Source organism: Palaemon carinicauda, chromosome 8 (assembly GCF_036898095.1).
Source record: "Palaemon carinicauda isolate YSFRI2023 chromosome 8, ASM3689809v2, whole genome shotgun sequence".
Classification (NCBI taxonomy): Eukaryota; Metazoa; Arthropoda; class Malacostraca; order Decapoda; family Palaemonidae; genus Palaemon; species Palaemon carinicauda.
The window spans coordinates 20,723,123-20,737,453 of record NC_090732.1 but is presented as its reverse complement, the minus strand read 5'-3'; the positions used below and the strand labels follow the sequence as shown (position 1 = coordinate 20,737,453).

The following is a 14,331-nucleotide window of genomic DNA, read 5'->3' as shown; positions in this document are numbered from 1 at the left end:
TGACACACTAACCACATCTGATATATAAAAGGTCCTTTTGAAGTATTGGTGATTTATTGTGTACTTCTAGAATCTGGATCTGAGAGAAAAAAAGGGTAAATGAAAATGGAACCTCTTCAAAATAAAAAAAAAAAAATAAAAAATAATGAAGAATGTGTGAGTGAGCCTGAAGAGATTTCTTTATAAATTTACTATAAATGTAGATTTGGTGGCTGGTGTAGCAAACCTCAACTCCCAGCTTCTCATCTAAACCCGACATGATGATTAAGCAAGCTACCAAACATGTAGTAAAGGTTGAGGTCCAAAAGAACCCTTATGATAGTCAAGACGTTGAAGGAAACTCTATCGATTATATGCCATTCGAAAAAATAATTCCATCTCTGGTTATTGGAATCACTGGAAAGTAGCCCACAAAATATTGTGCAGCTTCAATGATTGCTTCATTTCAAAATTTTGTAAAGTTTAGAATATAAATAAATAAAATTGGTAATTTTATTGACAACTTTATCATGAACAAAACTAAAAACCAGTTTGGTAGGTTAGAAATGCACATTCCTGTTTGTATATATTGACCATCTGATGAAGAAGCATGCAACAGGTACTCTTCCTCTTAAAAATCTAATTCTTCTTCTTCTTTGTCTGCATCTTTTCCCACCTCTATGTGGGGTCGATGTTTCTGGCCAGCGTCCTCCATCTACCTCTGTCCCACTTTCTTTCATATTCCCTGAACTCGATTTATTCTAATTGATGCAATCCTTTTCCCAATGATATAGGACTTGGGAAAAGGATTGCATCAATTAGAATAAATCGAGTTCAGGGAATATGAAAGAAAACTTAATCCCAATCAAAAGGATATTCATGACAAAAATTATAATAAAAGTAAACATCAGGAAACTATTTCTAAAGAACTAAAACAAAATGAAAACATTAATGCTAGCGCAATTGAACAGAAACCTAACTGCAGCAAAATAAGCAGAAATAATGCTCTGCCTGGTGGAAATATATCTCAATTGCCTTAATGTTCAATCCATACATACTTAAATGAACTTTACTCTTTGTTCCAACAATATTGTTGATAGGTTTGAATGGAACATACTGGACAACTGGACAACCTTTATGGCAGTGACAATTCCTGATATTAATAACCATGTTAAGATGTCCTCCCATTCAGTGTTATAATACAAGTAAAGCTGACTGTTATAAGTTCAAACTTTATACTCCCTTTAATTAATCACAAGATCATGATGAAACAAATTACTTTTTTGTGGACCTCATCAGACAAGCAGCTAACAAATTTATGCCTCTGACTGGTGCCCTATCAATGGAGGGCTTGGTTCCTTGGGTGGTCAGATACACTGGCCCAACTAATAAAGGAAAAGCACACAATTGGAAGAAAATTTGAAATTTTGATTAAAAGATTTAAAATTTTGATTACTGGTCCTCTAACATCGGGAAATAAAGTTAACTGGTTGATATAGCATTATAAATTAGTGTATTGAAACCATATTTTGATAAGATTTATGCTAAATTTAGAAAAGAAGCAATATAATGAAGGATATTATCATGGCAAAATGTGTCTCATATATCAGAAAATACTTCAATGCAGGTGTGGCAGAAATTTTTAAAAAATTAATGGTTGCTATGGCAGACGTGTAAGACATGCATTATTTCATATTGGGACATCAGTTTAGGAACACAGGCATTCACAAATATTATTGCCCAAAATATTGAAAACATAATGGTATTAATAATCTGGATGTCTTCTTTTGATTCATCAAAAGAAAAAAGCTATTAGATTAGATTTTTATATTGTGGAAGATGTCTTATTATAATAAAAGATTTAGTGAGGGGGAGCTAGAATTTGCAATATCAAATTGCAATTGAACAGCCCCTGGTAAAGTTGATATAAATTTTGATATAAGAAAACTAGCCCTTTTGGCATAGGCCTATCTATCAGAATTTTGTAGTTATCTTTGGACCAAACATCTTTTTCCAAAGGCATGGAAACACAATAGTAGTATCAGTAACTAAGCCAGGAAAACCTAAACAATTATAGACCATTTTCACTGACCAGTTGTGTTTGCAAATTACCGAATTGGTGTTTATGTCGTAATAACATTTTATCACCCTCGCAATATGGTTCACAATCAAAGTAGTCTACCTTGGACTTTCTTACACATGAAAAATTATGTATGTAGAGGTTTTTAATGAAAGCAAATCACAGTAGCCATATTTTAGACATTCCAAAGGCATAGGATACCACTTGGAGGCATTCAATACTAAAATCTTTACATGATAATGGATTTTAAGAACACTTTCCTATTTTTATTAGAAATTTTATTGGCGGAAGAACATTCCAAACTCGTATTGAAAGTTTTTATTCTGAATCTTTCTACCTCGACTGTGGTGTACCCTAAGGTAGTGTTTTAAGACGGTTTCTCTTTGTATTAGCAATTAAGGCCTATCAGTAGTTGCTCAAATTCCACGGGGATTACAAAGTAGCCTTTATGTGGACAACTTTGCAATGTACTACTCATCAAATAATCTTTGTCACTTACAAAGAACTGTAAATAATTTCATAGAAGTTAGGACTGCATCTGTTGGTTTCAGACTTTCTGCCCAAAAAAATTGAGTAATGATTTTTGTTATTATTATTATATATATATATATATATATATATATATATATATATATATACATATACTGTATATATATATATATATATATATGTATATATATATATATATATATATATATATATATATATATATATATATATATATATATATATACCATGTATACCAAAGGCACTTCCCCCAATTTTGGGGGGTAGCCGACATATATATATATATATATATATATATATATATATATATATATATATATATATATTGTATATGTATGCATTATAAATTTTGCACATTTAGACGTGTTTCTCATATTCAATTAAGCCATATATTTTGATACCTAAATGGTATGGTCACTGTCATGCCAGCTTCCTGGACCAGGGTTTGATTCCTGGCCGGTCAGAAGCTATTGTCCTTGAGTGGTTCCGCCTTGGGACTCTGATCCCAAGGTCATTAAGAGAATCCTGACATTAAGGTTTTAAAATATATGGCTTATTTGAATATATATATATATATATTATATATTATATATATACTATATATATGTGTGTATGTATTGTATTTATGTATTGGTTTATTTATTTAAGGTATTTGAGCATGTTACTTTACATTTACAATGAATAGAAAATGTCTTACTGGCGTCCAAAAATCGAAGATAGCCTCTCTCCAGACAAACTGTCCTTCAGATAGTTTTCAGAATAACAGGAAAGCTGCATTTAAGTTTCTTCATTCATTAATTGATGTAATCACATGTTTCGAATCACTTTGTGACCCTTCATCAGGACCACATCGGTTGACTGATTGATTTACACTTTAATAAAAAGGCTATGGTAGTCAAAATTTTTTATACAAAAATATTTGGAAATTCCAAAATTAATTAACAAAAATTTATAAATGAAAACTTTAGGTTCTTTAAAATGTATCAATAGAAATTTAAGGGTAATCATGTGTCATGTAGAGAAATCTTTTAATTTTTTTTATAGATTACTAGCATTTCTTCAGGCAGATCTTGGCATTATCAGTTCAATAACTTGATGTGCTATTTATTTTCTTTGAAATTGTATCAGTACTTATGCTATATACCATTTGAAATTTAACTTGGTCATTTGTTTTGATTGCTTTACCTTATGTGAAACACAGGCTATTAACTTAGTTGAGTATTTATTTATTTTTATCATTACTTACAAGAAAAGGTTCAAAGATAGTAAAACAGGTGACTGGCCATCACAGTATACAGCACGAGACCTGAATTTTTTTGTATGTTGATAAATGATTTTGATTGGTGTTCACCTAGAGTAGGGATAATCCAAGGTAACAGATTAATTGGCAAGATAATTATTTTATTTGATAACAGTGATTAAGAAATCCATATTGTAAGCTATCTACATTGTATACCTTTTTTCCACCAGATGATCCACAACCACTTGATAGATGTACGTAATGTCCAAGGAAGTGCTCTTTTCACCTCTGTCCATACCCTGCTAATGTTGCTATACACTCGGAACTCCAGAAGAAAATATGTGCCTAATAATCACTGGCTGATTAAAGATTGTAGAGTTTCTTCATTTATGGCAGATTTTGAACGGGGAAAGAGAACTGCACAGGTAAGTCATTTATTGTCTTTTTTTTTAGATTAATTTATTCATTTAGTTATTAGATCATTTTACTTTTGAGTATGGAACTTGCATCCATGCATGCACAATTTGAAAGGGACCTTGTCAGCTCAAATAGGTGAATATCACCCCAAGATATATCATTTAAACTACATATGAAAAATGCTCTTGCAGGTGCTCTTCTCTGTGATCATTTTCATTTTTAATTCTCAGTTGTAAGTTTGTATTTACATTTCAGTCTATCTTAAGTTTTTTTCTCCAAATCTCCTTCTGATACTGTAGACTATTTAATGCCAGTAGGTAGTAGGTTGGCTAGATAACTAGCCCCCCATTAAGATATTACTGCTCGAGAGTTATTTGGTCTTTAGATCCCTCTCTCTGGTTACGGCTCATTTTTCCCTTGCTTACACATACAACGAATAGTCTGGCCTATTTTTTCCACATTTTCTTCTGTCCTCATACACCTAATAATACTGAGATTACCAAACAATTCTTCTTTGCATAAGGGGTTAACTACTGCACTGTAATTGTTCAGTGGCTACTTTCCTCTTGATAAGGGTAGAAGAGACACTTTAGCTATGGTAAGCACCTCTTCTAGGAGAAGGACATTGCAAAATAAAACCAATGTTCTCTAGTCTTGGGTAGTGCCCTAGCCTCTGTACCATGGTCTTCGACTGTCGTGGGGTAGAGTTCTCTTGCTTGAGGGTACACTCGGGCACACTATTCTATCTTATTTCTCTTCCTCTTGTTTTGTTTTTAAGTTTTTACAGTTTATGTATGAAAGATCTGTTTGAATGGTGTTACTGTTCTTGAAATATTACGATTTAATTGTTCATTTTAGTACTTTTCTTATAGTTTATTTATTTCCTCTCCTCACTGAACTATTTTTTCCTGTTGGGCCCCTTGGGCTTATAGCATCCTGCTTTTCCAACTAGGGTTGTTGCTTAGCTAGTACAGTAATAATAATAATAATGATAATAATGATAGTAGTGTAAATAGCCAGGGTTTCCTTTGTAGCATCCTGTGCTTATCATTTCCAGTTACCATAGATGTTTATTTATATGAACTTTCCTTGATGTTCATATTGCTTTTGTCTCCAGAACGTTAGTTATGTAGATGTTACCTCTTAAAAATTGAAGAATTGCCATTATTTTTCTTTCCTTCCTATATATTAATGGCTCTAGTAACATGCAGTGCATGTATTATCGTCGTCTTCGTGCTCTTCTCCACTTGAAAATGACTACTATACCAATGAGAGATAGGGAGACAGCAAAGGTTGTTGCTTCTCCAAGGCATGCAGGAACAACTTTGTCTCTTGAAGACTGGTCAGTTTCCTTCACATCTTCCAAAATCAGATGAAAAGAAAATCCATAGCGTAGCACTATCAAAGAATATAAGGGTACCTAAGTAGTAGTAGTATTATCATTCTGCACCATATACCGGTTATCTCGGTATTACACTAGAGGCATAGGGCTATTATAAAGAAAGAAAACAGGTACTATTTTAGTTTTAGGAGAGATGTCAACTATAAACTAGTTATGAGAGAAGCAGTATGTACATCTGATGAGTATAGAAATAATTTTATTATTAAAATTGTTATATATATAAGAGTGTGAGAGAAAGATAATACTGTAACTCTTATTGTACTGATTTTGAAGTCATTTGTATACTTCTCTTAGTACTAGAATGTGTTTTCTAATTATTAATCATAAATTCAATTTTTCAATATTAATCTTACCCGATAATCATGTAGCTGTCAACTCTGTTGCCGACAGAAATCTACGGTAGGGATACGCCAGCGATCGCTATACAGGTGGGGGTGAACACCACAGCGCCATCTGTGGTCAGGTACTCTAGTACTTCTTGTCAACACCACCTCAATTTTTCCTCTGTCGTGCCTCCGGCTAGACCTACATGGATACGTTGTTGATTCTGGAGTTATTGCTCACGATTTGGTGATGTATTTGCTCTAGAGTTTAGCCTTCGCTATTCAGGAAGCTATATCATTAGCTTAGCAAGTTTTTGGAATTAATTTGATTTAATTTTTTATTTAATTTTGGTACGAAGAGAGTATGAACTCTTTTTCACTTTTAAATGGCCGACCCTTCCCTTAGACGGAAGTGTTGGTGTCGAAGAGAGTATAGACTCTCTTAATTTTGCTTAACAAAGTTATAGATTTATTTTATATCTCTCCGCCTTTTATAGGCCTCTTTGATTAACTTCCTTTTATTATAAACTTATTAAAATTAATTTTTATATTTGTTTATATTCGACCTTTCCTAATAGTAGGCGGTCTTTTCTTGGAACCGAAGTTAATTAACTTTGAGCCCGTCATTTCGTTTTTACCTGTTAACATATTATGCTATTTTAATGTTTTTGAAAGAATTTCTTTGATAGTCTTGTACTGTTTTCAAAGTTGAACTAACGTTTTGTTTTGTCTCTGCAGTTGTTGACGTTCAGAACGTTCAACTTGCGCTCTATCGTTACGATAGAGAGAGAGTCTATCACGGTGTCACGTTGCAGTAAGAGTAAACCGATTCTAGCGTTTTGTTCATTCTTTCTTAGCTTAAATGGTTCTATTCTAATAAAGGAACTTTTTTTGGGAAACCTTTCAGTTTTTTTCCTTTAACAATAATATGTTTTAACGATATATATAATTGGGCTCTTCTCTCAGGTGCTAAGTCAAGAGAGAGAGAGAGAGAGATAGAGACGGAGGGAGAGAGAGGAGGATAAACGTTTCGTTCAAGCGGGTAACGTTGTTATCGTTTTTGCTCTTCTCCCTAGTCTCTTTAGTGGAAGAAGGTAAACGTTTCTAGAGTTTTATTCTTGTTCTCAGACTTTATGCGGTGAGAGATTTTAAACGTAGTTTATTTGATCTAGTGTTTAATCTCTTTTCCAGCCACTGAATTATTTATCTTTCATTATGTTTTTCTGTTACATTGTAATACTGTTTTCGCAATTACTAACTTTTAATGAAGGATAGAATTGCGTGTTTCAGGTACAAACCACTTAAAGTTTCGAGTTCAGTGAAATAAGTGCAAACAGAAAATCAAAAGTGATACAGTGATAAGCGCAAAGTGTTACAGTGTTGCGTTCGAGGGTTCGTCTGTTCGTGCCAGTTGTTCGCCTAGTCTGGGACCTCTTACAAGCTCCCAAGCCCAGGGGAGAAGTAATGTCGAAGGACTTATGGGTTCAGCAGGCCTTGATCGACGAACAGACGTTTCCCTCCGTGGTTTCGGGTGTAACCAACTCACGTAGCCGACGTGATCACCCCACCCACACAAAGACGAGAGAGCCCATTTATTCCTCGTCTGCGGAAGAGGTTTCTCGCAGAAACCATGGACCAAATCTTGCAGCTTTTAAGTGCAAGTCGGTCCCTTCCGCGCAAGTCCAACTCCTAGGTGGTGCCATTAGCACTGGGTCAGTTCGGACTTGCTGCAGTACGACAACTGCAAACCTCCCAGAGAGGCAAGGTGGTATCGCAACAGACAGTAACTCCGTCTGTTGCCGCACCAGCTGTTTTAGACCCTCAGTTTCAACGGACAGTAGCTCCGTTTGTTGTTGTCTTTCTTAAACTCTAGTGGTCTATGCTGCTGACAATGCAGTCTCAGCTTGCGGTGTTGATGCAGGAGTTTCAGGCAGAGAAGGTTAACACACCTCCTCCTGCGAGCGCTCCTCCACCTCTACGCAGTCCAGCCTGCCAGACGTATGATGTTGAGGTTCCTCAAGCTACCTCCATGCGTGAGCTGCCGCATTGGGAGTTGCCAGATACCAGCTCTGTGCAGCAACCTCCACTTTCCTTGAGGCAGGAGCCTCTTGCCACGCGGCAACCTCCTCAACACTTGAGGCAGGAGCCTTATGCTTTGCAGCAACCTCCTCTACCCTAGAGGTAGGAGACTCATGCGTTGCGACTACCTCCTCCATCCTCGAGGCAGCTACCTCTTGCGGTGCGACAACCTCCACCATCCTCGAGGCAGCAACCTCAACTCCACCTCTGCGCAGTCCACCCTGCCAGACGTATGATGTTGAGGTTCCTCAACCTACCTCCACGCGTGAGCTGCCGCATTGGGAGTTGCCAGATACCAGCGCTATGCAGCAACCTCTTGCGTTGCGGCAACCTCCACCATCCTTGAGGCAGCAACCTCAACTCTTGCGGCAGCCACCTCCACTCTTGAGGCAAGAACCTCAACTCTTGAATGGGCTCTCGTGGCATGGTTGGTTTCGACCTGGCCTTTCATTAGAAGGGTCTAGCGTTCGATCCCAAGTATGAGGTAGAAATTTATTTCTATTTGAACACGATGTTGTGTTGATATTTATCCATATTGACTCATTAGGGGTAATTTGAATGAATTACTACCAATTGTGTCACGTGGTGGCCCGGGGAAATCTGGTAAAACTCGCTGGTAAAGAGACTGATGTCTCACCAGGTAAATCCTCGGACAGCTAGATTAGTGTCAGGTTCAGATTTCTTTAAAAAATCCTCCTCTACCCATGAGGCAGCCTCATGCTTATGAGGAGCCTCATGCTATGCGGCTTCCTCCTCAAACCATGAGGCAAAAGCCTCATGCTATGCGGCAACCGCCTCAACCCATGAGGCAGGAGCCTCATACTATGCGGCATCCTCCTCAACGCATGCGGCATAAGCCTCATCCCTTGCAGCTTGAGCCTCATCCCATGCAGCATGAGTCTCATACCATGCAGCATGAGCCTCATCCCATGCAGCATGAGCCTCATCCCATGCAGCATAAGCCGCACGCCATGCAACATGCTCTGCTTACCTTACAGCATGCTCTACATACAGCATGCTCTGCATACCTTACCGCATGCTTCTCAGTCACACATCTTTGGTTGTTGCCAACTCACTAGACTGTCAAGCAGTTTCATAACGTTGCCTTCTAGTCTGCTGCTTTTGCACCAGTGAAACCCTCACTGAGAGAACTTAGCTTTTCTCGGATATGGTTCCTGTAGATGAGAAAGTGCTATTCTCCCTCCTTCTGATTTTCCCTTGAGGACTCTGTCATTTGGAGAGGAGCCTTTAGCTGCTTAGCCTCCTATGGACTTTTATTTAAGCATAGCATGCTTCCAGGGAGGGTAATGGTTCCACTTCAGTCGCTAACCCCGTCTGTTACCACACCTGCTCCCATAGACCTTGAGCTGTGTTGCAAGACATGCAGTCCAAGCTTAGTCCTTGTTAGAGGATTTTTTGTTTACGGAGTCAGTGTGTCACTGGGAAGACGTTCAACAACCAGCAGAAGTGTCTTGTTGTGACGCAGTGCGGCAACCTCAGCAACCCGATAAGGAGTTGTCTGTACGACCCAGACAGTCTAGACAGCTTCGGGTTGTCACTGTACTTCCTCGCTTCCCCATGGTTGACAGTTCACAGACTGTGTAGCAGTACCATGATCTTGTGTCCGGCTCCGTCAGACGACTAGCTTTTAAGAGCTCCCACAAGTCGTCGCTGTCTGGAGATTCTCAGATGGACTATGGATCTGACCAAGGAACTGGGCCTCCTGGTCAATTTTGAGGAGTCCCAGCTCGTCCCATCCCAGACCATTGTCTACCTGGGTATGGATCTTCAGAGTCGAGCTTTTCGGGCTTTTCCGTCGGCCCCAAAGATATACTAAGCCCTAGATTGCATCCAGAGCATGCTGAGAAGGAACCGATGCTCAGTCAGGTAGTGGATGAGTCTAACAGGGACACTTTCATCGCTGGCACTGTTCATCGAGTTAGGGAGACCCCACCTCCCCCCCTTCAGTATCATCTAGCGGCTCACTGGATAAAGGACATGACGCTAGAGACGATCTCAGTTCCTGTTTCCGAAGAGAGGAGGTCTACTCTCACGTGGTGAAAGAACAGCTTTCTTCTCAAGGAAGTCTACCTTTGGCTGTTCAGAAACCCGACCGCCGTCTCTTCTCTGACGCATCAGACACGGGCTGGGGTGCGACTTTAAACGGACAGGAATGCTCGGGAACATGGAATCAGGAGCTAAGGACACTTCACATCTATTGCAAGGAGCTGTTGGCGGTTCATCTGACCTTGATAAACTTCAAGTCCCTCCAGCTTAACAAGGTGGTGGAGGTGGACTCTGACAACACCACAGCCTTGGCTTACATCTCCAAGCAGGGAGGGACTCATTCGTGGAAGTTGTTCTAGATCGCAAGGGACCTCCTCATCTGGTTAAAAGATCGAAAGCTCACGCTGGTAACGAGGTTCATTCAGGGCGATATGAATGTCATGGCAGATCGCCTTAGCCGGAAGGGTCAGGTCATCCCCACAGAGTGGACCCTTCACAAGAATGTTTGCAGCAGACTTTGGGCCCTGTGGGGTCAGCCAACCATAGATCTGTTCGCTACCTCGATAACCTAGAGGCTCCCGTTGTATTGTTCTCCGATTCCAGACCCAGCAGCAGTTCACGTGGATGCTTTTCTGCTGGATTGGTCCCATCTCGACCTGTATGCATTCCCGCCGTTCAAGATTGTCAACAGGGTACTTCAGAAGTTCGCCTCTCGCAAAGGGACACGGCTGACGTTGGTTGGCTCCGCTCTGGCCCGCGAGAGAATGGTTCATAGAGGTACTGCAATGGCTGGTCGACATTCCCAGGACTCTTCCTCTAGGAGTGGACCTTCTACGTCTACCTCACGTAAAGAAGGTACATCCAAACCTCCACGCTCTTCGTCTGACTGCCTTCAGACTTTCGAAAGACTCTCAAGAGCTAGGGGCTTTTCGAAGGAGGCAGCCAGAGCGATTGCCAGAGCAAGGAGGACATCCACTCTCAGAGTCTATCAGTCTAAAGGGGAAGTCTTCCGAAGCTGGTACAAGGCCAATGCAGTTTCCTCATCCAGTACCACTGTAACCCAGATTGCTGACTTCCTGTTACATCTAAGGAACGTAAGATCCCTTTCAGCTCCTACGATTAAGGGTTACAGAAGTATGTTGGCAGCGGTTTTCCGCCACAGAGGCTTGGATCTTTCCACCAACAAAGATCTACAGGACCTCCTTAGGTCTTTTAAGACCTCAAAGGAACGTCTGTTGTCCACTCCAGGCTGGAATCTAGACGTGGTCCTAAGGTTCCTTATGTCATCAAGATTTGAACCTCTCCAATCAGCCTCTTTTAAGGACCTCACATTAAAAACTCTTTTCCTCGTGTGCTTGACAACAGCTAAAAGAGTAAGTGAGATCCACGCCTTCATCAGGAACATAGTTTTCACATCTGAAACGGCTACATGTTCCTTGCAGCTCGGTTTTTTGCTAAAACGAGCTTCCTTCACGTCCTTGGCCTAAGTCGTTCGAGATCCCAAGCCTGTCCAACTTGGTGGGGGACGAACTGGAGAGAGTACTTTGCCCAGTTAGAGCTCTTAGGTACTATCTAAAAAGGTCATAACCTTTACGAGGACAATCAGAAGCCTTATGGTGGGCTATCAAGAAGCCTTCTCTTCCAAGGTCTAAGAACTCAGTTTCTTACCTATTCAGGCTCCTGATTAGGGAAGCACATTTTCATCTGAAGGAAGAAGACCTTGCTTTGCTGAAGGTAAGGACACATGAAGTGAGAGCTGTGGCTACTTCAGTGGCCCTCTAACAGAACCGTTCTCTGCAGAGTGTTATGGATGCAACCTATTGGAGAAGCAAGTCAGTGTTCGCATCATTCTATCTCAAAGATGTCCAGGCTCTTTACGAGAACTGCTACACCCTGGGACCATTCGTAGCAACGAATGCAGTAGTAGGCGGGGGCTCAGCCACTACATTCCCATAATCCCATAACCTTTTTAACCTTTCTCTTGAATACTTTTTATGGGTTGTACGGTTGGCTAAGAAGCCTTCCACATCCTTGTTGATTCGGCGGGTGGTCAATTCTTTCTTGAGAAGCGCCGAGTTTAAAGGTTGTGATGAGGTCCTTTAGTATGGGTTGCAGCCCTTTATACTTCAGCACCTAAGAGTCGTTCAGCATCCTAAGAGGACCGCTACGCTCAGTAAGAAAGACGTACTTAATAAAGGCAGAGTAATGGTTCAAGTCGTCTTCCTTACCAGGTACTTATTTATTTTATGTTATTTTTGAATAACTAATAAAATAAAATACGGGATACTTAGCTTCTGTGTTAACATGTATGCTGGTCTCCACCCACCACCCTGGGTGTGAATCAGCTACATGATTATCGGGTAAGATTAATATTGAAAAATGTTATTTTCATTAGTAAAATAAATTTTTGAATATACTTACCCGATAATCATGATTTAATTGACCCACCCTTCCTCCCCATAGAGAACCAGTGGACCGAGGAAAAAATTGAGGTGGTGTTGACAAGAAGTACTAGAGTACCTGACCACAGATGGCGCTGTGGTGTTCACCCCCACCTGTATAGCGATCGCTGGCGTATCCCTACCGTAGATTTCTGTCGGCAACAGAGTTGACAGCTACATGATTATCGGGTAAGTATATTCAAAAATTTATTTTACTAATGAAAATAACATTTTAATTTCTTATATCTAATAAAAATATCTAAAAATTTTCATAGAATGAGAGTTTTTGATAAGTTGGAGTCAAGGCAAAATATTTACTCGCCTTTGACATTTTTTCCATTGAGTATAAAATATAGTTTGTTTTAGTATGCCTTAAAATATACATTTCTTTTCTCTATTAGGTGCTTTTAAGTAAGATGCCTCACATAATTCCTCATGAAGAGCGAGTGCTGCTATTCAGAAGACATGTAGCAAAGGAAAAATCAGTGTTGGGCCTGACAGATGCTGCTTGTGCTGCCCCTCAGTCAACACTTATTACAATTAGAAGGTATTTTTTATCCAGTTTCTTAACATTTTCAGTTTTATTTCTTCGAAATAACTGCTCACAATATCTACCCATTAGGAATAAACATTTAATGCATAGATATAAACAGCATCTGATGCTATTGTCATTGATGTTTGGTTTAGTGGTAAACTTTGCAATTTGGTCACCAAAACCCAATTTATCATAGATAACATTACTGTACTTGCTTACAATAGTTTCTAGTAGCACCAACTTATACCATTCGAGATCAGGCAGCCCCATTGCACATACCCATATAAGTATATGACACTTCATTTATTTTAGATTCTTTAGCATAAGTTGTCATCGTACTTTCTCACTATCATCCAGTAATTTTTCCTTTTTTACCTCATTATTAATGTCCCTTTTAATCTTTATGTACATCTTTGAGTTAGGAACTGTGTTATCCTCTCGGACTTTCCTGTTAGGTTAGAGGTGGGAATCCAATATAATAGGATAGATTAAAAAATATTGTCTTCCCTACCCTAAAGCATGTGTTTTAATGTAAAAATATGGACTCTGGATATAGAAATCTGTCACATTACCTCCAATGCTGAATTTATCTGCTAGCGGATGACATATCACCCACTGAAAGAGGCTCTGCTGCTCACTGGGAAGACGGCAACACTACTTGGGCCTTTCGTTTACCACTGGAAGCTATCTATTTTGTTTTTGACGTGCATGAGTAAGACTTCAACATTTCTGCTCCTTGCTTTTCATTCTTGTAACAAAATTATCAGCAGATGTACCTTAACTTTTAAGTGGATTAGGATCCAATTTATTGTTTGTTGTTTTGGTAATTGCAATGCATGCATCACCTTTGACTTTATTTAACAAGTGATTTTGTCATGTATGACAGCAATTAACTATGCCTGGCTCCTATTATTTGACCTTCTTTTGCCTTTTTTTTTGCAGCAGAAAATGTTAACTTTCTGCTAGTTTTGTGCTTATCATATTTTACCTTGGTTTTGGGATGAAAGTGTTGCCTTTAATTATTTTTATAATCTAATAATATATACTGTACCCTATCATAGATAAGGCTTGGAATAATATAGTTGTAGTGATACCCAGATTTTTGTCATTCCAATGTTTTATTTTATGGTAACACCTGTCTCCATTTTTCATACAATGCTGCTCTCCTCTCACTTTATTGAGTCTAAAAGAAATTTCTTTCATACCCAGGTTTTTATCATCATAAAAATGTATATCCAGTCTAAGGAGTATTTTACTATGGGCCTTAGTGACCTATATTGAATGTCAATATATTCATTAGGCCCTCATCCATTACGACCTA

General features: G+C 39.0%; 1 protein-coding gene across 1 annotated transcript in view; it reads left to right on the top strand.

Moving 5' to 3' along the window:
- The window catches only part of LOC137645682 (ubiquitin-protein ligase E3B), a 210,052-nt gene that overhangs the window by 134,189 nt on the left and 61,532 nt on the right, over positions 1-14,331 (top strand). The window contains exons 12-13 of the mRNA XM_068378530.1: positions 4,037-4,231; positions 12,877-13,022. Of these exons, the coding sequence (XP_068234631.1) occupies positions 4,037-4,231; positions 12,877-13,022 (341 nt within the window). The remainder of the gene's footprint in view (positions 1-4,036; positions 4,232-12,876; positions 13,023-14,331) is intronic.